The following is a 23,066-nucleotide window of genomic DNA, read 5'->3' as shown; positions in this document are numbered from 1 at the left end:
TGAGTAACCTGAACCTGAGAACAGGTGACTGTGTTCTTGACTCATCTCTGCACTGCAGTGAGGGATGAGTGTCTGGAAGACAGTTGCCACTGTTCATCTACCACACCATCAATTACTAATGCCTACATCTAATCAGGGGCACTGTGAGGAATTTTGGGGCCCCGGACAAGATCTGACATTTGGCACTTGAGATGATCATCAGGGCCCCTTCTAGCTTGAAACCCTGGATCATCACCACCATTCCTCCACCTGTTGTGTTCCCTTATAATGACAAATACAGTCTATCAGTTGATGAGAGGGAAAATTAAAAAAAAACCTTTTTCTTACCGTACCTTGTTGCAACAAAAGCAGCACGGTAAACTGATGTGTACTTCTGAAAAATAAATAAGAAATGACTGCTGTCATAACCCATTATAAAAGAAAATATATTTAGTAGCAAGGTTAAAGCAGGGCCTAAAGCAGCTCTGAATAATCCTCTAGTTTCCTTCCCTTGTGGCCTTGTGACCTTAAAGCACAGCAGTGATATAAGCAATGCTGCTACATTTAAAGCCTATATGACCTCTATTTCTGCCATTGGAAGGAGGGTACTGTAGGTGTACTTTTGTAAGTCTACGTTCACACTGCAGGCCTTAGTGCTCAATTCTGTTTTTTTGCTCACATTTGATTGATTTGTCTGACTTTGTCAGAATTTTATATATCCAATATCAGTTTGAACAAACTGTCATCTCATTGAAATTATGGTCCAAAAAGGACATATGCAACTCTTGATTTTTTGTTGACACTGCAGCTGAAGTTCTGCTGTGGCCTAACTCAGCCATTTCGCTTGCATTTGTATCGAACACTGGCTATGTCCTCTCTAGTCCTCAGATTTGGGACCACATACAGTGTGAATGTGACCCAAAATCAGAAATGAAAAGATCAGATTCCATCAGATCAGAGGGATTTTTTGTTTACACTGCACTAAAAACATCAGATTTGTGTCACATGGGAGGGAAAAAATTAGAATTGAGAAACATACAGCTGCAGTGTGAACACAGCCTAAGTACCAGTTTCTATTTGGCCCCAGAGAAAGGGTGCTAACCTGTTTTGGAAGCTCATATAGAGGGTGTGGCCATGTAACTCACCTTCACAAAGGGTTGATGGGGACAGCAATGTGTTATGGGTAATGTAGACTCCAGTATTGAACCTAGCCATACTTCCTTGAATGCGACTGTGGCATGGGACGAGTGTGGTGCTTTTCCTGTGCTTTCGGTAACCTTGGCAACGAATGATGTGGGGGGGGGGGAAATCAACAGAGCAAAACAAACAAGGGATGATGCTAATTAAGGGAGTACATCACAGAACAAAGAAAAGGGTAAAGAGAAAGACTAGTTTAAAGATGGTGGCATAGGAAAGGGATGAGAATAACACGAGTATGAGGATGAGCAAAATGATAGGCTGGAACATCTGGAGAGAGGAATGACAAACCATAACAGATGGGAAACAAGAGGGTGGATTAAGTGAGGACAAGAGAAACAGAATTAGCATTGACCTGTTCGATTTCACATTTGAGACATCCATCATGCAACATATGCTCATACAGTGTGACTGTGAGTCTCACTCACCGACAGCGGCTCGTCTGTCTCCCTGTCCTCAAGCTTGGGCACCTCCAGTCTGTCTATGAAGGCCTGCAGTTCTTTTCGGAAGGCCTTCATCTGGGCGTTAATGCGATACAGCAGCTCGTGTTCCCTGACCCTGCCCCCCTCCTCCTCTCCACCCTCCTCCCCTGCTCGCCCAAACATTAGGTCGCCGTTGGAAACGAAGACCCGTGCCTCGGAGATGATGGTAGCCGTGTCGGCGATGAGCCGGTCGATGGTCCGAACGAGCCTCTCCGCCTCTACGCGGATGTCAATCATCTGCTGCCGGTCGCGCAGGCTGCATCGGCCGCCGGGCAGGAAGCGGGCCATGGCCGAGCAGGCGGAGGAGGCGGCGCCCTCAGGCCCGGTGGGGGTGTAGAGGCCCCGGGTCGGTGTCAGGCATCGGCTGCCGCCGTTGTTGTTTCTGACCTCGTCCGAGTCACTCTCTCCGCCCACAGGGCCCTCACGCTTGCGGTGAGGCGGCAACAGACGAGAGGTGGAGTCGTCGTCGCTCTCGCGGCGACCGCTCGTCGCACCGCCAGCATCACTCTCTGCATCGCTGTCCCGCGGGCTGGGCCTCAGGGAGAGGTGGGAGGCCAGGTCATAGCGCTGCATGTTGGAGAGCAGCACACGGTTCTCATACTGAAGCTGCATTACCTAAAGGGAGAGAGAGAGGTGGGACTGAGTGGGCAATACAAAAGTTTCTATCCTTCCTCTATACTTGATCAAAATATGCAGGATAGGACATACTAGCAATACAGAGGTAAATGATTTTTCATAAGAGCCATAGTAGGATGGGTTTTATTTTAAGACAAAAGAAAGGTAGGACAGAAACATACAGTAATAAGATTTCATTTTTCATTTTTGGTTGTCATCTGTCAGCCCACAATCAAATGAAAATGATTAAGACAGTGTCAACATAATCAATCAATACCTTGCCGCTCAGGTCGTTAATCTGTAGCCTGGCTGTCTTCAGCTCCTCCTGCAGGCTCTCTGCCTTTGCTGCATCAATCCCTCCACCTCCCGCGGCTCCTCCCCCTCCTCCGTGCCTGGAACCTCCCTCGTGGGTGCCGGCTTTGAACCGTAGCTTGTTCAGCTCAGCAGTCACCCTCTTGTTGTGGTCCTCGGCGTCGGCCAGGTTCCTCCTCAGAAGCTCCGCCTCATCCTCCACCAGCTGCAGCTGCTGTCGGAGCTCGGTCAGATCCTCGCCCAGGCCTCGCCCTGTGCTCGACCCGCCCATCGCTCCGCCCCCAGAGCCCCCCGCCCCCTCTCCTTCACCACGGAGGTCGTCGAGCTCAGCCCTCAGGCCGCGGTTCTCAACCTGAGGTTAAGAGGGAGACGGGCTGGTCAGCAGTGACGACTGGCTAAACTATACATAGTATGTTCAGAAGCTTGGGCAAATCTACCATCATAGTTTATATCAGGGTTCCCACACTCACTCGGACATCAAATTCAAGGACTTTTCAATGACTTTCAAGGTTTTGTTTGGTGAAATTGCTGGACTCATAATGCATTTTCAGCCAAGCAATCTGATGTTGAGGGGTTGCTATGGCAACTCTTGTGGTAACCAGGCAGCTAGTCTGTGATTTTTCTTGTTTTGTTCTGGTTTTTATTCTTATACTTCTTTCAACGAAACTTTTCAGACAGTACAAATGTATTGGAAACCATTTTACTGAAGTCATAACACCCTTGAAAATGTTCTTTACTGTGATTATGGGTGTGGGCACAGCCTTATACCTATTGAATCACTGTCATATCCATAATCACAGTGAACAACTCCCACTCAGGTAGTATTCCCATAATATGCCCCATGTAGGATTGTCTAGTACTCTTACCTCCAACTCAACAATCTTCCTCCCCAGGATGTTGGCCTCCTCCTCCACCAGACGCAGGCGTAGCTTCAGCTCTGACTCGCGGGTGGTGGGCGGCCCGCCAGCCTCGCCTTTGGGATGGGGGCTGTCCAGGTCGCCGTAGAAGGAGCGGTACTTCTGCAGCTCTTGCTCTAGGCGGTCCTTCTCTTTGTCAATCTTGGCTGTCTTCTTCCTCATAAGGACCGCTTCCTCTTTGATGAAGGCTAGCTGGCACTTAAGGTCCTCGTTGTCCTCCTAGATGATAGAGGGAATACAGGCTGTATTTGCGGGAAATACTAATGTGCATCTGAGTAGAAACTGGTAAAACTAGACGAATTGAATCCCGAAGTCCAGAACGGTGAACTTCTGGGGGCGATCTTTGTTCTAAGACAGATATAAGGAAGGAATTAAGAGTCAAGTGAAGAGAAAATTTTGCACCAGTCTTGCCAAGCGAAAATGTTATCATTGGACCAAGAGGATATTTGACACTTCCCTTCAAATGATTTGTAGCCTGAGGTGCAAGATGAGAAGTGTTTAAGGTGCTGAGAGGCAATATTTTTGACTTGAGGACACTAGCTGAGCATGTAAGCTAGGCCTAGATGATATTTTAATAAGTCCTCTTGATCTAATGGTATTTACTAGCATTTATCATAAATATTCATGACAAGATTTCTCATAAATATGGAACAACAGTATGGGGAAAATGGCAGTTATTCAATTCTGAGATAATATATTATGGAAACTGATATAGATAGCGGTTTCTAAGATAACAGCACTACAAATGTTCTTAAGGCTTGTAACTCCTTATGGTTATCTCCATTAAGTATTCCTTTGGGCATGGTTTGCACTTTTAGGGCAATATGATTGGCTCCATTGTGTAAGGCAAGACAAAACAATCACAGATAATCATTGAAGTAATTTTTCATGGTAATTAGACATCAGATTTTATTGTGTGTTACCGTCTCACCTCAGTAGGAGTCTGTGCTGCTTTCTTGTCTGTCTTCTGGATGTCCTTGCTTCCTCTTCTCTTTTGAGACTATTGTAAGGCAATGAATTGAATGATTATTGGATGTTGTAATTTTTATTGTATTTTTACGAATGTGTGTGCATGTGTGTGTGTGAGTGTCCCTGTGTATGCGATGTGTGTCTCTCCTTACCTCTTTGGTTTTGTCTAGTTCATTCTGCAGGGCCTGTTTTGTCACCTCCACCTCTATGAGTTTCTGTCTCAGTTTTTCATTCTCGTCCTCTGTCTTTGTGCGCTTCTCCTCTACGTTCTCCAGCTCATGGTGCAGCCTCACAGATACATCCTTGGCTACCTGCAGTGGTTCATAATTTCATATGATTCCATTTCGAAAATGCACTCATAAAAACATCACTATGTTTAGTTTCTTTGATGATACAACTTTGGTCACTGAAAACCTTATAACTTCAATTTTGGTGATTTTGAAGTGATGATTGCTGATTGAAGTTTTAACTTCAATTTAAGGATTACATGTTCTTCTATAGGTTGAGAAAATACTACAACCCTTGGGTTTATTAAAACTTTTCAATACCAAGTAGATAAAAATAAAAGTTGACATTGGAGATACAAGGTTTTTACCTGACAACAGCGATATCCACACACCACAAAAAACAGCCTTGGGACAGAAACATTTCACATGTAGTTGTGCACAAGTCCTGCAAGCCAGACACAGACACAGGCACGGGTAGACACAGACACAGACACACACACACACACACACACACACAAGCACCTTCCCCTCCCCTCCCTACCTTCAGGTCCTGCTCCAGGCTCCTGAGCAGATCTTCATCGATCTCTCCTGTCTGGGCGTAGCGCAGCCTCTTCCTCTCAGCCTTCCGCAGACGGTACTGCAGGATCCGGCAGTTCTTATTGGCTCTCTCTAGCTCACGCCTCATGTCCTGCAGCTGGCAAGTGTCTTCTTCGTAGAATGTGTCTCGCATCTCATCCATCTCGGTCCTCATCTCTTCAATCTCACACTAGTGGGTCCACAGCACAGATTATGTGTCATGATCACCACATGGTAGTCGTTAAAATTAAGACCATTTAGAATCTGGCTTTTGGCTCCACAGATGGAGATAATGAACATTTTGGACATGAGCCAAGTAAAGAGTCAGCTTCAGACAAGTGCACATGATTTGAGACCATCTCAACAACACCAAACACACAACAATCTGAATTTTTAAATAATTATTTCACCTGCCATGTAAATGTGAGCTGCTTGGACTTCATTTTACCTAGATGTGTCCCATAGACTTTTAAATTGCCAACATGGCACATATAGTAAATTCAAATCCCAGTGTTTGGTTCTTTTGTGGGTCCCTTGTCTGAACAAAAGATGTAATTGATCCTGCCAGATCAATGTAAGTGTGATCAATAACCAATCAGATATCTATAGCCAGTGTAATTTGAGTTAAAGCCTTAGCTCTATTGGTTTTGTCTTGGTGCAGCTTCTGTGGACATGGAGGATGTTCAATAGGGACAGATAAATCAATCTGTGTTTACTTCTCAGTCAAGTAATGACACTGCAATCACAGCATGCAATGTGAAGGTTTGGTATGGGCCTATTTTGCTTAGTAGGCTATAAATGAGCCTAAATAAAATAACTATAAATGAGTATTTTCTGTAAGCCTAAAATGAAAAACAAAACTCAGCGTGCAGATACAGACTGTTTTGCAGGGGCCTACAATGAAAATGATGGTGATATCACTTTTAAACTATGATTTAATCTAGACATAGCATATTAAACCACTCCTCGCCTACACAGAAAACTGATATGGCAGGAGTGTCACACCTTGAGATCCTCATTTTCCTCCAGCAGCCTCTCCATCTCGTCGTGCAGGGCCTGGTCTTGCTGTGTCACGGACCCCGCCTCAGTCGCCTCTGAAGCCGGCTCCGGCTCTGCCTGAGCGGCCTCTCCTGCGCCTGGGCTGGCTGCCTTGGCTTGCATCTTCGCACCGCTTCTTTTCAGTCTCTTCTGCAGATGGAAGTGGATCAGTTCAGTCTGTAAGCATCCTCCGCGCCACAAACCCAAACCCAGGCCCGGTCCGCAGCCCAAAGACCTGCGGCTTCCTTCCTCTCCTTCGCGTTTCCTCCCTTTCTCTTTCGCCGAGGAGGAAGACGAGGCTCTGTCGGACCCGAAACGCTGCGACGACGAATCACCTTTCAGGCAGGGCAAGCGTAAAGAGGAGCGACGGGGCGGTGAATCCGCCGGTGGATGGAGTCTGCCCTGATCTTCTCCGACAGCATCCGCCCTGTTTGGTCTGACGGGATCAGCTTCAGCACCATCCGGGTGAACAGCTGCCACGTCGCGACTCTCGGGCTCCCTCTCCCTTCCGTCAGCGGACCTCAGGCTCTCGTTTGCCCCGATACTTCTACTCCCCCCAGCAGAAAGAGGAGGTTTGGACCTGGCGGAGGGTCTGGGAGCTCGTTTTGAGGCCCCTTCCTGGGCTCTGGCCGGCGAGGAAGCGCGGTGCTGCCTCCTCCCTGCGCTATTGTCTGCTGCTGATGATGACGATGATGCCGCTGGAGGATCCGCAGCGCCGCGTGCGGCAGGGTTCATCCTCTTGTCCATTGAAATAAACTCCAGACAGCTCTATGATTTCTAATAGGTCACCCTGTGCAAAGTGTAAATAGAGCGACGTGAGGAAAAATCATTTTAGCCTGTGCACATGAAGCAAACTGCATTCAGTGGCGTATGACATTTATTTTACGTAGGTTATATGATCTATGATTTGTTATTTAATTACAAATCATAGCCTGATTATAATCACCTGCATACGGAACAGGATTTCTGCAGTCTTGACAACTAGACAGTTAATAGGATTTTTTTGCAAGTATGCAGCCATGAGGCCTTGATGGGGCACATGAGCCTTGAATGCCGCTAGATGTCGCTGTTCTGCTGGCCTGTCGAAGCGCTCCTCTCATCCGGGCCCACAACTTTACTTGGCATTTGGCCTCTTCTGTCCAGGACCAAGATGGACTATACTGGGCCGACCGCCACTCCATCCAAAAAACCCCATCCAAAGACAATTAAAGCCAGAAAACTAAATTAAAGCCTCAAAATTCCTAATTCAATTCTATATAATTAAATTCCAGGAATCCAATAAACTATTTAAGTATGGTCTGACTATTTAAGTCAGACCAAAACTGATGTTCATTTGTAGACATAGCTAATTGTTATACACAGTCCAAACAAATGCAGTTTTCCAGAGTCTATTTCACATCATGTCTGAATCCTTACCGCAGAGCACCAAGAGTCGCTGACACGGGGCACCACCAGGCACTGCAGGGCCAGACAGGCACAAAACAATGACGTGACGATGTAGCCGCATACGTCAAACCAGGAAGCAGGGAAACACTCGTTTTTCAGTCTCTCTCTCTCTCTCTCTCTCTCTCTCTCTCTCTCTCTCTCTCTCTCTCTCTCTCTCTCATCAATTCCAATTCAACTTTGGAATTTGAATTTGAAAAAACCTACTGGAAACATAAATGGAACTGAATTGTAATTTCAGGAAGTTGAATTTAAATCAATGAAATTCTGTGAGATTCCATGTTTTTTTTGTTTTTGTTTTGTTTTCTTACCACACATCCGAGATTACACGTAGTGTTAGCCTATGTATTATCAATTCTGAATATCATAAACTGTTAAAGGTCCCTTTCAGGTGGTATTTGATGCATAACATGTAGGCTAATTATGATTGAATGCATTTTGTGTTTTATTTGATTCATAATGGCTGATTAATAATGTTTAGCAGGTCAAGACAACCTCTCTTATGCTTTTGAAATCGGGTTGCATCACACACAAGGAGAAACTTAACCAATTTTGTAATCGCAAACAACAATCGCAACAACTGAGCCCAGCTTTAGAAGTGGAATTTCATGGAATTCAATTCTGTTTCCTGTCATTCCAATTTAATTCCAATTCTGCTTCCTTAGAGCTGGGTGCAATTCCAATTCCAATTCCAACTCCAGGAATTGAATTGGAATTTACCATGCATTCTCAATTCAATTCATGAATGGCCCCAACCTGCTGTCAGTTTAGTACTAGTAGCCTATTAAGCCTTAGTTTGGATTGTAGGCTATAGGCTATATGTCATTAGGAATACATCCTCATTTATTTTAATGATGAATAGGCTACACCTCTTCTGCTAAATGGTATGGCCACATTTATTTATTTATTCACATATTTACACAAAGAGAAATATAACTCCCCTTCTTGCTTCCCGCTTGGTGATATCGAGTGTAACATGAAAACACTTTCAGATGTGCCCATTAACTTCTCTTGTCACCAGCCTCGTCATTTGACCCCTCATCTACATGTAATGAATCTCGGTGCCACTGGAGGGTGCTCTACACGCATAAACCGACCCAGCATGGGCCTTGAAGGCAACCATCTGTACCACACAGACGGAGAGCCAATAAAACGCTGACTGTTTCGACTCTGTTAGACTAGAATGAGCTCCTTAGTCATATAATTGCTAATGAGATGAGTGAATGACAGGTCGGCTCTTGGACTTAACCTCATGCAAACTGTCCCTATTCTCTCTCTAACAGACTGACTACAGTCTATGGCTGGGTGATGGGGTTAATTGATATAAGCTATATATCTATCTATATATATATATATATCTATCTATAGATATATATATATATATATATATATATATATATATATATATATATATATCCAACATATGGGCTTATATATATATATATATATGTATATATATATGATATATATATATATATATGTATATATATATATATATATAAGCCCATATGTTGGATTTGTGCCACATCATGTGCCACTACTCTTATTAAGCATAAGAGTAGTGTGTGTGTGTGTGTGTGTGTGTGTGTGTGTGTGTTCGATTGGGAATCAGCAGTTTGTTTCATACTTTGATAGTGAGAGAGCAGAGGGGAAGGGTGGTGTGTGTCTACTTAAAATGCTACTATACAACGCTATAATGTACTAAGAGCATACTAGTTAATCTGGTCCTTACGTCTGTGCCAAAGGGCGCTTCCACTCATGGTATGTGTGTGTGTGTGTGTGTGCACGTTTCTGCATTTGCAGGGTTGCAGGTTATAGTGACCTGTGCTAAATGCCTGATAGAAAAGCCTTGGTCTCCTGCAATCCTCTTAGTCCTTGGCATAGATCCTTCTGTGTCCCCGAGGAGGACTAACACACCTCTACACACTCATCTCATCCCCCCCCCCCTCTTTCTCTCTTGTTCATGTCTACATCATTAGTCCTCCCTACATCCTTTCCTCCACCCTGTTACCATGGTTGCAAGGAGAGAGATGGTGGTGATCCAGGATGGGGATGGAGGAGTGCAAAGCAGTGTGGGTAGGATGGGGGGGAGGAAGAAGTGAAAAGTGCATGAGTTGGTGAGGAGAAGAAGGAACTATGAGGGGAAAATTACTGTTTGTATGAGAGGAAGAAATGCAAAAGGCAAAACTCTCCCAAAAACATACCTGGAAAATATACTGAAAGCCTGTACTAGGCTTTGAAAAGATACTGATGTTATAAGATGTCAAGAGAAAGTGAATGGGTATAATATGAAGTGCTTGGAAAACAGGAAAAGGGTAGTGGATGAATAATTTAATGGATGCCATTAGTGAATCGAAGATGTGTTGTGGTGAAAGAACGACGGGTGAAGGCCGTGTTTGTTTCAGAGTAACAAAGAAATGGATGGAGAGTGTGTGGAAAAAAGGCTGGATATCAAATTAGGAGCATTGATGTCACTTGGGTACTTCCTGTGAAAATCCTCTCTGTATACTAACATATGGTGCCAGAAAGTACAGATTCTGTGACATGTGGTGCAAGTTTATTATCTTTTAACTGCTATCCAATCATGAGAGCTCAAGATTTGTATGCATCTAGTCCAATATGTCTATATAATTTCCTAAAATGCATATCGAAGTACATTCACACTATATATCCACAGTATATTTTAGGCAAATGTTAAAGTTATCCATACAGTTTGAGAGATACAGTAGCAACCTGATGGGAGATTAGTGAAGGCTCCTCTTCCAGTGACCTGATTTTCTGGGCTAACTAGTGGAGTGACGTGGAAATAAGCTCTTTTACAGCTAAAGCCAATTTAGCCCCAAAGATTAGGGCAGATCTGTCTGGACAGGCCAAAGACACAGGCCACCTCTTCCCCTCTCACACACACCTATAGCAGGAGCCTTCTCCATCCTATGGATCCAGGGATGGAAGGGATAGGGGAATGATTATAGAGAAGGAACTTAGAAGATGGGGGTGGGGAAGGCTTCAGCTCCTTATGGCCACAGAGTAGACCTAGCTCTTGATGGGTAACATCTTGATCCCATATGTAGGGCACACCATTGTTTTAGCACTAATGTGATTGGATTCCTATGGTTTTTGCAAATGCACTCGGTGCTGTAGGACTGTGTGCGTTCAGGCCTATGCACACACACACACACACACACAGACAGACACAAACACAAGCACACACACGCACACACACACACACACAATTCGGGGTGCTGGCATCCTCTTTATTTCCATTATATCTGCAGCCAGAAGCTCTATGGGTTTCATTTTAATAATAAAACAATCAAAAACTGTTTGTTTTCTTAAAAAAGCTCTTTTCAGGACGAGTTTTCCCTTCAGTCCTACGTGACAGTGAGACAATATTGAGCTGAACTTCCCTCTCTGACAGCAGGGTTGGGGTAAATGGTAAATTGTATGGTAAATTCCAATTCAATTCCTGGAGTTGGAATTGGAATTGGAATTGCACCCAGCTCTAAGAACAGAATTGGAATTGAATTGAAATAACAGGAAACAGAATTGAATTCCATGAAATTCCACTTCTAAGAAAAGAGGTTGTCTTGACTTGCTAAACATTATGAATCAAATACAAGACAGTTAAACAAATCAAATACATTCAATCATAATGTATGTATGTATCTCAGATATGTGGCAAGAAAAAACAAAAATAAAAAACATGGAATTTCACAGAATTTATATTCCAATTCGATTCCAATTATGTTTCCTGTAGGTTTTTTTGAAATTCCAATTCCAATTCCTCAGTTGGAATTCGAGGCTTCATTCATGAACTGACCTCAACCCTGTGTCTGACACTTGCACCTCGGCTACATTGCACAGCAAAAAGAAATAAATCATGAGGACCCACAAAAATATATATATATATATTATAACAAAGATACCCACAAACCTGCTTAAATACTAAAAAAAATCTATTGTTTTCCCCCCACACGTTTTAAAACAAGTTTTTAATTCATCACAAATACAAACAAAACAAGATGGTGTTATTCCTGAACTGCAGCACAGTTAAGTCAGTTTGAGACAGCAAAAGATGGAAAGTGCATGACATATTTGAATAGGTGGGTGGTGTAGATGAAGGACAACTGTTTTTAAACCTTAGTGTTCTGGGTAGTCAAAAACAGTAAATGGCAGTCATGAGAACTGGTAATATCTTCATATAGCAACTTTTCACTCGCCTACAACCATGTTCAACTCTAAGTATTGGTCAACAAGAATTTCCCCCAGCCAACCACCACAAAAAAATAACCATCTTTGGTATAAACCTCTGCATACTCTTTTGCTGTTAATAGTTAAATTCATAAAAACTCTTTCAGAGCACTATAAAATAAATGAGCATATCAATGACTATTTAAGCTTTTAGTTAAAACAATACTGGAATCCAAAGTACAAAAGATGGAGGTGAAGTTTGGTTGATAAGGTAGTGGATGCTGAGCAGTTTGTGGGTCCCTGTGATTGTGTTTTGGTCCTATTATGGTCCAAAACACAGTTGGACAGAACAGCAGAGCTTGCATGATCAGCATTTTAGTTTTCTTGTTGTAAAAAAGAACTGTTATGGAGACAACCAACACCCCTGTCCCATGCCCCTCCCTAACCAAAACCCATTACAGACACACCAACAAATACACACTGCTACCCCTTCACCTTTTCAAGTTGGTCACAAATCACATCCTCCTACATTATGTGCAGGAATGGTGGAGGTTTGAACTTTTCTCTTTGACCCTTCCCACCCCTCCCTCCTGTCCTTAACACAACTGTCTTCTTGTTGTTTGTCGAGAGGCGAGCCCTCTTCCTTCTTTACTCCCTTTTCGCTCTTCCCTTCTTTTGCCTCTTTCCGTTATCCTCCACTTCCTCCACTTTGCTATGACCGTTGGTTGCCATAGAGATGCCGTTTGTGACGGGTTTGCCTCCCTTGTGGGCGGAGGATGGTTTGCCTCGGTAAGCGTGGTAGTAGAAGTTGGCGAACAGGATGATGAAGGTGACGGCGTAGCCAATCAAAGCCCACTGCATCCAGGCGGGGAAAGGACAGCCTGTGTAGAGGGAGTGGCCAGCATGGCCGATGGTCACGTGGAACTGGATCTGTTGAACACAGAAAACGTGTGCATGTTTAGTTCACAGCAATTAACAATCTGAAAAGATAGCAAAGAGGATCCCATTGACCTTTAGAATATACAAGGAAACAACATAAGTAAGGCACACCTGTATTACATGGTTAAGTGTGGCATACTTTTAAAAGACCAAAATACAACTAATATATTTGCAGTACGGAGTTAACTTCTTCTTACATTTATACTTCTGCCACATTAAAAGGTATCTTTAGAGCAAATATGCGTTAGTTAAAACTGTTCCTTCTGGACACATAAGGATCCTAGTTTGTTTTTGTAAAAATGTTCATGATCCTGCAAGTGGGAGAATGTGACAGATGTAGTGTTTAACATCAAAATGAGCACTATCATGGAACTAGACTAGAGTAACAAACTAGGAAATATCACAAAACTAATCAGTTTCTGAATAAAACATTGGTCTATCTGACCAAAGAAAATACATGAACATGTTAAAGCCTTGATGAAATGATGATAGCTCACTTTGCCTTTTCTAATGCTTCCAAATGTTGTTTCAAAGACCCTACTGAATATGACCTGGGGACTAGTGAGACTACAAGTGACCATGAATTTCATAGCAGTATAATAGTGTAATAGTAGCAATATTATATCCTCGCAATATAATAGTATGATAGGTAACAGTGCTTTGAAAAGTGTCATCATTTAGGAAGAGATTTCATGACTTGCTGTCCGTCTGTAACATCTGCATTAATGCAACTTTTTGTTTTTTCAAATTTACATGCTTGCACCTGCGGCATGGCAGCAAACACACATCAATGCAATTGTACAGAACAATTTTACAAAAAATATAACCATAAAGAGATTCCCACCATCTGAATGATGGTGAGGTATTTCTTCCACCAGAGGTACTTCTGCATCTGAGGTCCCAAGGCTGCCAGGCCGTAGTACCCATACATGAGGACGTGGATGGAAGAGTTGATGGTCGCACCAAAAAAGGCTGTGGAAAGGTGAAAGGGGTTAAATCTGAGATGTGACGGGGATGGTGCCACTTATGAAAGGCTAGCATGCTACTGTATGTCAGTGCTTCAGGAGTAAAATGAAGAGGATTCAAGCACAAAGAGAACCTGGTGCATTCAACATTTGGATGAAGTCAAAACTCATTCACGTACAGCTGCACACTGAATGTGTACATCTTGTCAAGATATCCTATTATCCCAATACAGCCTATGAACCACACACACACAAACACACACACAATCCCACTTCTAAACTCTCCTTCCCCCAGCTGTTTACTCACACTGTCCACCAGGGACCCATTTGATGCCAATCCACCAGAGGATGAACATGGTGCAGTGGTGGTAGACGTGGAGGAAGCTGACCTGGTTGAACTTCTTCCTCAGGATGAAGAAAACTGTATCTAGGAATTCCACTCCCTTGGAGATATAGTACCACCAAAGAGCAGATGCTATCTGAAGACACAAAATGGGGATGGAGTGAGTTATTTCTAAGATCTAGATCTTTGACACTGCCACATGAAGATCTTTGGCAAGAGCTTGAGATCGTGGATGCACAGTTGAGTTTTGTGTACAGCAACGGTTAGGGAGTTATTTTATCAAATGCACAGAAACACACACCACTCTCTCCATCACACACCCTCACAAACACATACATAGAAACAGCAGAACACACTCCTACAACAGGCTGCAATCACTTAAGGGTCCCTAAGGTCCTGCTGAGGTCCTTCCCAGCCTTCGGCTCATTCCCAGGTGGGTGGACAGTCAGCAAAAGTGAGGCATATATCATTTATTCTATTCCAGAGACCTATTTTGATTTTACATTTGTGAACAATGCCTAACTGAAAAGACTACAACAGAAAGCTACATGCTCAAGTTTGCTGCAAGCTGGTAAACATGTTTCAAGGGAAACCAAAGCCTCAAGCTTGGCGCATAAAGTAATATCCATGTCATAGGATACTGAGCCATTGGAAGACATAGATTAGGTTAATAAGAAGAAGTACGTGGTCACTCTACACTGCAACTGTGTGTAATGGCCCGGTTTGTAGTGATGGCGTTCACTCTATTTGTATTGTCTTCTGAACATGATGTAAAAATGTAGCAACTGAACTGAAATCCATCTTTTACTGATAATCAATTGTGCAGATACCTGTGCAGATAGAGACATGTTGGATTTGGGAGCCAAACACAACCATGTAGTTGTACGTATTGCAGAAATAAGACTCACTGGAAGATATCCCACTGTCCCTATCCCACAAATCACTCTCTGTGTGTTATCCTCTTGAACCATTCTTTATTTCTTCTTGTCTAACACATGTACGTATACATGCATAGGCACACATCCAATTACTCTCTAAGCCATGGTGCTGTGGTATCTCTTATCCCTTAGTAATGTCATCATGAAAGCAAAGCCAGAAGGTGGAGATAAGGGTGGCGTTTTAGAGTGGTGAGACCAATTATGCCCACCTCTCTGAGTTTAGGCCACACCCTGTTGGTCCTAAAACTGCTAAGATAGATGAACTTCTCTCAGTCCTCTTTCTCGCCATTTCTTTCTTTCTCTAACCCCACCCCCCTGCAAAACCACTCGCACACACACACACACACACGTACACACACACTTAAACACTACATAAATACTGATCTTCTTAACCTCAACAATAGGATTACAGCACCGTTCCTCCCTGTGGACATAAAAGCTTTGACAATGTAAGGATCTAGAAAACCCCACTGACCCAAGTCCCATTAGGTGGTCGGTTGGTGGATGGTTGAGACATTGTTTGGCAAACTAACAATGTTTTTCCAGAATTCAAATCCATACTTCATATAATTGTTTGTGCATGTGTGTGTGTGTGTGTGTGTGCATGCGTGGTGGATGTGTGTGTTGTGTGGGATGGTGTGTGTGTTGGAGGGGGGCTCACCCTGACTTCATTGACATCATTGGAGTAGCTGACGGGCTGACAAAGGTAGCTGTACCCGGCTGCTCTGGAGCCTAGTAGGAGCTGATGAGGAGAAGGAAACAACAGTTTAGGAGAGAACCAAGAGAGAGACATTTTTGAGATTTCTTCACTAGAACAAAGTTGCAGTGAATAAAAGTAATACCTGTACCACTCTTTTTCAAACAAAGACGGTGCAAATAGGAAAGGATACTTGCTACACTCATATATTCTGTTTTCTGATAAGAAGTGAAAAACAAGATGAAACTGATGTCACTTCAAATGAAGTATCCAAGTTCTTTTCAGGGATTCTTTGACTTTGACTGTGACTTTTGAGGACAGCTTCTGTCAAACGAGTGCTTTGTTAACAGGAACTGTGAGCTATTGGACTTTTCAGGAAGCCTAGTGATTGGCATCATAGAAGCCACTCATTGCGCATCCATACTATTCTGCATTCTGCAGCAGCTTGATTATTCTTTCTTAGATGCTGTGAAGTAGAATTGAGTAGTTATGCTGTATCATAACAAAACACATCTCCTCTCTCAATGAAGTGATTGCCCAGTCATTCCTTTAGCCTTCTGACAGATGACAACTACAGTATACTATGTCTGTGTGAGCATGCATGCATGTACATTGTGTATGTGTGCATCTAACTACATCCAGCCATCTATGTGTCCTTCCAAGGCTGAATCTGCTGTGGCACCTACCTCTTTGGCGATGTAGAAGTTGAGGACCACCATGCTGAAGTTGTAGACTATGAGGGTCTTCCTGAGCGTATAGGGCTGGCGGTCCTGCATGTATCTAGGCCCCGCCCACAGGAAGAGCAGGTACAGGCAGCTGATGGCCAGAGTGGGGGAGGGAGATGACATCATCGGCCAGTTCTCTACCCGCTTGTCTGGAGGACAGAGGGTTAATGTCAGTGGTGGGAAAATGTATGGCTTATGGGTCGAGTATTGAGAGAAAATGATAGAGAAAGAAAACGCATATTAAACTTACTTTCTACAGTTACACACACACACACAAAAAAAACCACATGCACACCCACTCACACACACATTATCAACCAGTAGACACTTTGGTGTGATATTAGTACATCAAGTAAGTCATATTCAGTGAGATCACTCAGTTAGACAAACAGACTGTCTTAGTTAAGTCAAAATACACTTACAGTAAGTATATTATATTGAAAGTGTACACTGCTAGAGGGCGCATACACCAGCTATTAACCGATAATGCTGACTCACTTACAAGAAACTGACTCACTGACAAGAAAACAATGCAATATATTCATAATTTGGAGCAGCACACTGCTCTTGTGTGATTTACGAACGACCATAAGATCCCAGCTTACCTGCTATAGTAAGGCCCCATTTGTAGAATTCTACAGTGTCATTCACAAAATGAGTAACAACCTCCATGGCTCTGCCTTTGGTCTTGATTATACTGTAGAGAGATAAAGGAGAGGGGTTAGCAAGAGAGAAGCAGAGAGAGAGAGAGAGAGGCAAAGAGATGACATCAAACTCAGTTAAGAGCCTCCCGAACATTAAATTAGAGACCATACATATCGTATCAGCGTAACTAGTAGCATGCGGCTCTACACTATGTAATCATTCTGTGCTCTCATGTGGTATTTTCAACAAATTCTCTTGTAAATCTGAACCATTGGTAGGCATGTCTCTGTCATGATTAGTCCTGTTGCAATGCTTGATTTGCACATGCTCAATCGCCTGGTAAGGATGCCCCTAATGTCTGGATTTAACCAAAGGGGGATACGTTTCAACACCCTAACTGGCTTCACAAGAAGTTGGGCTCTTACAAGATGCAGAGATTTGCTTTATGCTGCTCCATATCAGCAGCTACCGCAGGAGATGTGTTCCAGCTTCTAATGAATGCATAGGCAACCATTTTCCATTACAGCCCTTTCCATGATAAACATCCTAAAAGAGCACATTAGGCATCCCATCGCTTGCTCTCATTTGAAACATTATGGTAACGTTACCTCCACAAGTTGCTAATGCACTTTCCATTGATCCTTGCGACTGCTGGTCAGTCACAGCAGTTTAATATAATTGTAGGAGATAAGATGGAGGATATTGGGTCATACAGCCGCCCCCCTCTCTCTGTTCCTGTCTCTGTCTCTCTCATTAATTACTGTCTGTGATCTGGGCATACTTGGCTGAGTGTAGGCAGTATAATGAGACATGTTAGCTTGCACACACGTGTGCAATTCAAATTAAGAAGAAAATCCTTCATTAACCTCTTCAGCTTACAAATCCATTCAGAAACCAGTACATAAATCAGGATAAGCAGCAGCGTACACTACTGCCACCCTAACTCAAACAAAAGGACATCAACGATTAAATAAAAATCAAAAAGTCAGTGATAAAGTGTCATCATCCAACACTGTAGCCTACATAGTACACCACCAACAAAGAGTGAGAGAGTGAGAGAGATCTAATGCTTGAAGTGCTGTGCCCCATTGAGTCTATTTAAGTAGCATTACATAATAAACAGCTCTTATCCACCTGAGAGCAGGTGTCCGTTTATTAATCTATTATTAATTCGATGTATCAGATCAATTGTCCCCTAAATAATTAATTGCTCTGTATAGGTCTACAGTAACTACCGCCAACTAAGTCTTTGCAGAAAGACAGGCCAGTCCTGAGTGGAGATTGTGTTTCAATGCAATATTGAAACTCTTGCACGAGGATGAGGAGCATCTAATTCGAGTGTGTAGACTTTTTTTTTTTTTAGACTTCTGCAGGACATTGAAATAACACACCCACTCAGTGACAACAGGGGTTTAGTTTTGTTTTTAGTAGCCCGCGGAGGGAAACGAGGTAGGGAGGGTAACACGGGTATGTGCGCACACAAAGACCCGGGGCGCATGTGTCAGCAGGTTTCGCTCGGGCCGGTCAAGAGGCTTAAATTCAATTGATCTACGAGCTTAGATGTAAGTACCAATGCCGAGCGACCCACATTCGCACAGGCATCATCTAAAGTGATAACAAGCCTATTGGATGGCTATCTGCCTGAGCTCACATGTCACCCTCTGGGAGAATAAAATAAAAGCCTGGTTCGTATGGAAACATCAGGATAAAAATTGCACAGTGATATAATAGGATTACAATAACACTAGCCCACTCATAATAAAAATACCTTACAAATGACCCAATCTATTATAAAGCAGGTCTATCCCAAAGCCGAATAAAATAACATATAGGCTACATTTAATCTGGATGTTACGTTTATGCCCAGGCTTAACGGGTGGGCTGTGGTTCAAATGAGCGAAAGGCTCATAGACGAGAATGAGTTTTCTTCACAGTAATAAAACAGCTGCGAAACTATCAACATATGATGAACGTGTCTCGCCCAAATCACTTAGAAATAACTGAATTGCACAAGACAAAGGGTCAGTGTCTTTTCCATGTCGGCCACCTAATTATGGCCCCGAAATGGGAGTTAACTCGACAGTTTTGAAGCTAGGCCCAAACAGGGAAAATGCATTTAGCGCGTTGACAACCGAATTAAGATCACAAAGGCTGTCACAGATAAGAGTGAGAAAGATGTGGCTGCTTACCTCCTCGATATTTATTAAGAGCGTGTAATGACATCCGGTGCAACGTGATGCCGAACTCCCTTCAGTTAGGCTGCTTCGTCTTCTGCCGTTACAGCTTATCAGTTTCTACACCGCGCCGGTTACAGTGCGACATTAAATAGGAATTTGGCAAGAAACTAGACAAGGCAAGTGAAAATCTATCACAAAGATAGGCCTAGTATGCATGTGGTCCGTGTCGGCCGCCCAGGCGCATCTTCTTCTTGCAATCTCCTGGACACCGAGAAGCCGTATGGCTTTGCGCATGCGGGAATTACACTCTCGTGTGTGTGTGTGTGTGTGTGTGTGTGTGTGTGTAGGTGTGTGTGTATATGTGTGTGTGTGTCTGTGTGTGTGTGTGTGTGTGTGTGTGTGTGTGTGTGTGTGTGTGTGTCCGCGCGCGCAGGGGCAGCTGGTCGCTTTTATTTCCCAATGTCCAACTCCGGTATTTATTGCCCGTTTGAAAAAAATGCCTCATTGTGGGCAATTATCCGTTTGGATACGAAGGCGTCTGTGTGTTTCCACACCGTATTGATCTCTACAGCCTTTAATAACTATACTCCGTTATTGATGTTGTCTGCATCCATGTAGTTTGGCTAGTAGAGATAGTGTTGTGACAGGTAGGTGGTGATGTTGCATCTTGTACCCGCCCCACTCTGCCTGTATTGGCCCACTAGATGGTGCTGTCATGCTGTCAGTGGATCCACAAGTCGCCTGCTCTCTCTCACCATACCAACTCACCTGCTCTGTCACTGTCCCATAGCAACAGATGACTTGCCTTCAGAGAAGACCTCAGTTTGTGTGGCTTACAGTAATGTGTGAAGTCTACATTGCATTTCATTTAAAGGCTCCGTTCTAGCCAAAACATCCTGCCAGTGTATGTATGTCAAAATACAATGTTGGTCATTCAATCCATTGTGTAATATGTCAGTGTCAGTCACTGTGTTGCTCACCATATACAGTCACCATATAGGCTACTGCACATCACAAACACATTGGCGAATGCCTATGTGAAATTCTGTTGCACTGATCCCATAAGCAATGCCTCCTGCATGCCTGCTGTCTATTTAAATGACAGAGACAGCTGCAATTCTGCAGCAAACAACAGCAGATCCTTTCATACGAGCAGTAAAACTACTGCACTGTATGTTTGAGCTGCTGTTGCTTTTGGAATGACACACAGGTTTCAGCATGGGGTGGAATGCGTTATCTTGGAGCACCTGGTTCATTTAGAAAGGAAGAAAATCCCTCGCTCTGTCCTTTTCCAGTGTCATTTATAGACTTCTGTCTGTTATTCTGTTCTTTTCCATGAGGTAGGGTGACAGATCCAACTGGACTGTCCCCGACTAACGTGGTCCAAAGGCCTGCTAGAGTCCAAAACAGTGAAGGGAAAGGAGTGCGTAGTGTGTATGTGTGTGTGTGGGTGTGTGTGTGCGCGCGGGTGTGTGTATGTGTGTGTGTGTGTGTGTGTGTGCACGGAGGAAGCAGTTCTTGGGTAGGCTCCAATGACTCTGTGCTGGTGATTCTGAGACATACATCTCTCTCATTTCCCCTCATAATCTGAGGCATAAATCTGTGTACTGAACCATGCTCAGGGCCAAACAGAGGAGACAGGAGACACACTCAGGAGCCAGCAGAACTAAGTGTGTGTGTGTATGTGCGTGTGTGTGTGCGCGCGTGTGTTTGTGTGTGTATTTATTTCATTATTTGGTTGTTTTGCATTTGGTTAGCATGTGCTTGCATGAATGAGAGAAACACATGAGATGAGATAAGATAAGATAAATCTTTATAGGGGAAATTACATCATTGCAGCAGCAATGATCATAGGATTCAGCAGAGAAAAGGAAAATTGAATATAAAATAGGCAATAAAAACAGTAGAAACAATAACAATAGTAAAAAACAATGAAACAATAAAAACAATAGAATAGCAAAGCAACAAAGCAAGAGTATGGATAATGTACATATAAATAAATGTATATTTATGTATAAACATGACTTTGTAAACATATATGAAAATATCAATATGTATACAATATGAAATACTCAAACCCTTATTAGAATATAAATATAACAATGTGTGGAAACCGGAGAAGCAGGTATGTGAATTTACAGCAATATAGAAGATGTGCAAATGTGTATTTACATTAAGCATTACTGCATAGTGCTGTGTGTAGCATTGCATCCAGTGTAAGTGGGATAGAGGGAGAGACAGATTCACCTGCCTGACTGCACACTACAACATTTGCACACACACACACACACACACACACACACACAATCATGCACACAAATACACACACACATGCACACTCGCACATCTGTGTGGTCCTGGTACCAATTTGGCTTGGCGTATTCACAGTGTGGCGGATACAGAATGTGAAGGAGGCACGTTGGCCGTCCTATAATCAGACATTTCATGACTACTGGCCTCCAGTCCCAGCAACCACATCAGGGCAACCTGGGAGGTTGGGTGGGCTGCAGATTGTGGGCAGAATAAATAAACTTAATAAACTTAGATCAGCGCTGAATATACTGCAGAAGAACCGTTGACTTGCAGATATTCTGTATAAGATGGCATGATTACTGTGACTTTTCCATCTGAAAACTGAGTCCCATAGAGTTATTATGGTTGTTTAGCTTTGTGCTATTTCAACATTTGGACTATATTTTGGAATTGCTGGCATAAACAGTCAGTATAAGGCTAATGGGCTAATTCTGTAAGTCAAATTATGTGCAAAAAAAAGCCCAGATATGGAACCATAAGTTTGTACAGTCATTACTGCCTCAGTTAAAATGTGAAATCATCACATTTTTTGAGTTCTTTCTGACTTCAGATGAATAATCCATATGGGTGCTTGGAATGTCATGTCTCACTAATCATTCAGTGGGGGTTTAGTCGTCAAATGTAATGGAAAAGAGGAAGGGAAAACCTTGAAAGTTACTGAAACCAGGCAGGTATTCAGGTTGGTGGGGAATCAATCAACAAATCATCAGCTGGTTATGAAATCAGAGAGAGAGAGAGAGAGAGAGAGAGAGAGAGAGAGAGAGAGAGAGAGAGAGAGAGAGTGGAAATGAGGAGACGAAAAATGAGAAAAGATGGTAGGAGACATCTGTTGCATGAAGGACCTGGCCAAGATCATAGTGTGAGAGGAGAGGGAAGAGGAAGGAAGCAGGGAGTGCTTATTCATATTCAGATGAATTCACATCCATGTACAATAGATATATACACCATCAAGGCCAGTTTAGATGAACACCAAACAGCAAGGAGCTAAATATACATTCTCAAAACGGATGTATGAGCTAAAGAATACGTTTATATGCAGTAAAAGAGGAGAACATGAGAGTGTTCTTCTGTGCTGTGATTAGGGAACTTTACACTGGTTAATAAGGGCTTCATACGCTTTCAATATCCTGCTCAGAATGTTTGCTGCGTTTCCACAAGGTTTTGATTGCTGTGTTGGCAAGTCCTGGTAACATTTGGAGACCTTATAAAATGGTGGTTACAACAGAACTATCTAATACCCATGTTTGACTACTGCCTGTATCCGTACGTGTGTGTGTGTGTGTGTGTGTGTGTTGGGGTGGGTATGGGCAGCAGCGGGCGGAGTTTAGGGTTATATCGTGTTAGTGTGCATTAACTTCTGTTTTTCACCCTTCCTATT

At 43.1% G+C, this 23,066-nt stretch overlaps 2 protein-coding genes across 2 annotated transcripts; both read right to left on the bottom strand.

The window, feature by feature from the left end:
* Positions 1-1,335: 1,335 nt before the first annotated feature.
* On the bottom strand, positions 1,336-6,450 carry LOC139918638 (microtubule cross-linking factor 3-like). The gene is made up of 8 exons (XM_071908091.1): positions 6,280-6,450; positions 5,240-5,464; positions 4,624-4,782; positions 4,434-4,502; positions 3,452-3,721; positions 2,551-2,937; positions 1,605-2,273; positions 1,336-1,446 (listed from the first exon to the last, which is right to left on the bottom strand). Exons 1-8 carry the CDS (start codon positions 6,433-6,435, stop codon positions 1,336-1,338), a joined length of 2,046 nt encoding a protein of 681 aa, XP_071764192.1. The 5' UTR covers positions 6,436-6,450.
* Positions 6,451-11,035: 4,585 nt separating this feature from the next.
* Positions 11,036-19,527, bottom strand: LOC139916608 (very long chain fatty acid elongase 4-like). Its single transcript, XM_078289742.1, has 7 exons — positions 19,388-19,527; positions 17,159-17,250; positions 16,515-16,702; positions 15,793-15,873; positions 14,158-14,329; positions 13,730-13,857; positions 11,036-12,876 (listed from the first exon to the last, which is right to left on the bottom strand). The coding sequence occupies exons 2-7, from the start codon at positions 17,223-17,225 to the stop codon at positions 12,595-12,597; spliced, it is 918 nt and encodes a 305-aa protein (XP_078145868.1). The 5' UTR covers positions 17,226-17,250; positions 19,388-19,527; the 3' UTR covers positions 11,036-12,594.
* Between the last annotated feature and the right edge of the window lie 3,539 nt (positions 19,528-23,066).

The sequence above is a fragment of the Centroberyx gerrardi genome, chromosome 18 (genome assembly GCF_048128805.1).
Source record: "Centroberyx gerrardi isolate f3 chromosome 18, fCenGer3.hap1.cur.20231027, whole genome shotgun sequence".
Classification (NCBI taxonomy): Eukaryota; Metazoa; Chordata; class Actinopteri; order Beryciformes; family Berycidae; genus Centroberyx; species Centroberyx gerrardi.
The sequence above is the reverse complement of the archived record's forward strand: the minus strand, read 5'-3'. Positions and strand labels throughout refer to the sequence as shown.

Coding starts and splice junctions, on each gene's coding strand:
- LOC139918638 (XM_071908091.1), bottom strand. CDS start 6,435: ATGCAAGCCAAGGCAGCCAGCCCAGGCGCAGGAGAGGCCGCTCAGGCA. Junction 4,503..4,623: donor AACTAGACAAAACCAAAGAG/GTAAGGAGAGAC, acceptor GCCTTACAATAG/TCTCAAAAGAGAAGAGGAAG. Junction 1,447..1,604: donor AGACAGACGAGCCGCTGTCG/GTGAGTGAGACT, acceptor TCCTCTCTCCAG/ATGTTCCAGCCTATCATTTT.
- LOC139916608 (XM_078289742.1), bottom strand. CDS start 17,225: ATGGAGGTTGTTACTCATTTTGTGAATGACACTGTAGAATTCTACAAA. Junction 16,703..17,158: donor ATGGGGCCTTACTATAGCAG/GTAAGCTGGGAT, acceptor TCTGTCCTCCAG/ACAAGCGGGTAGAGAACTGG. Junction 13,858..14,157: donor ATGGGTCCCTGGTGGACAGT/GTGAGTAAACAG, acceptor ACCTTTCCACAG/CCTTTTTTGGTGCGACCATC.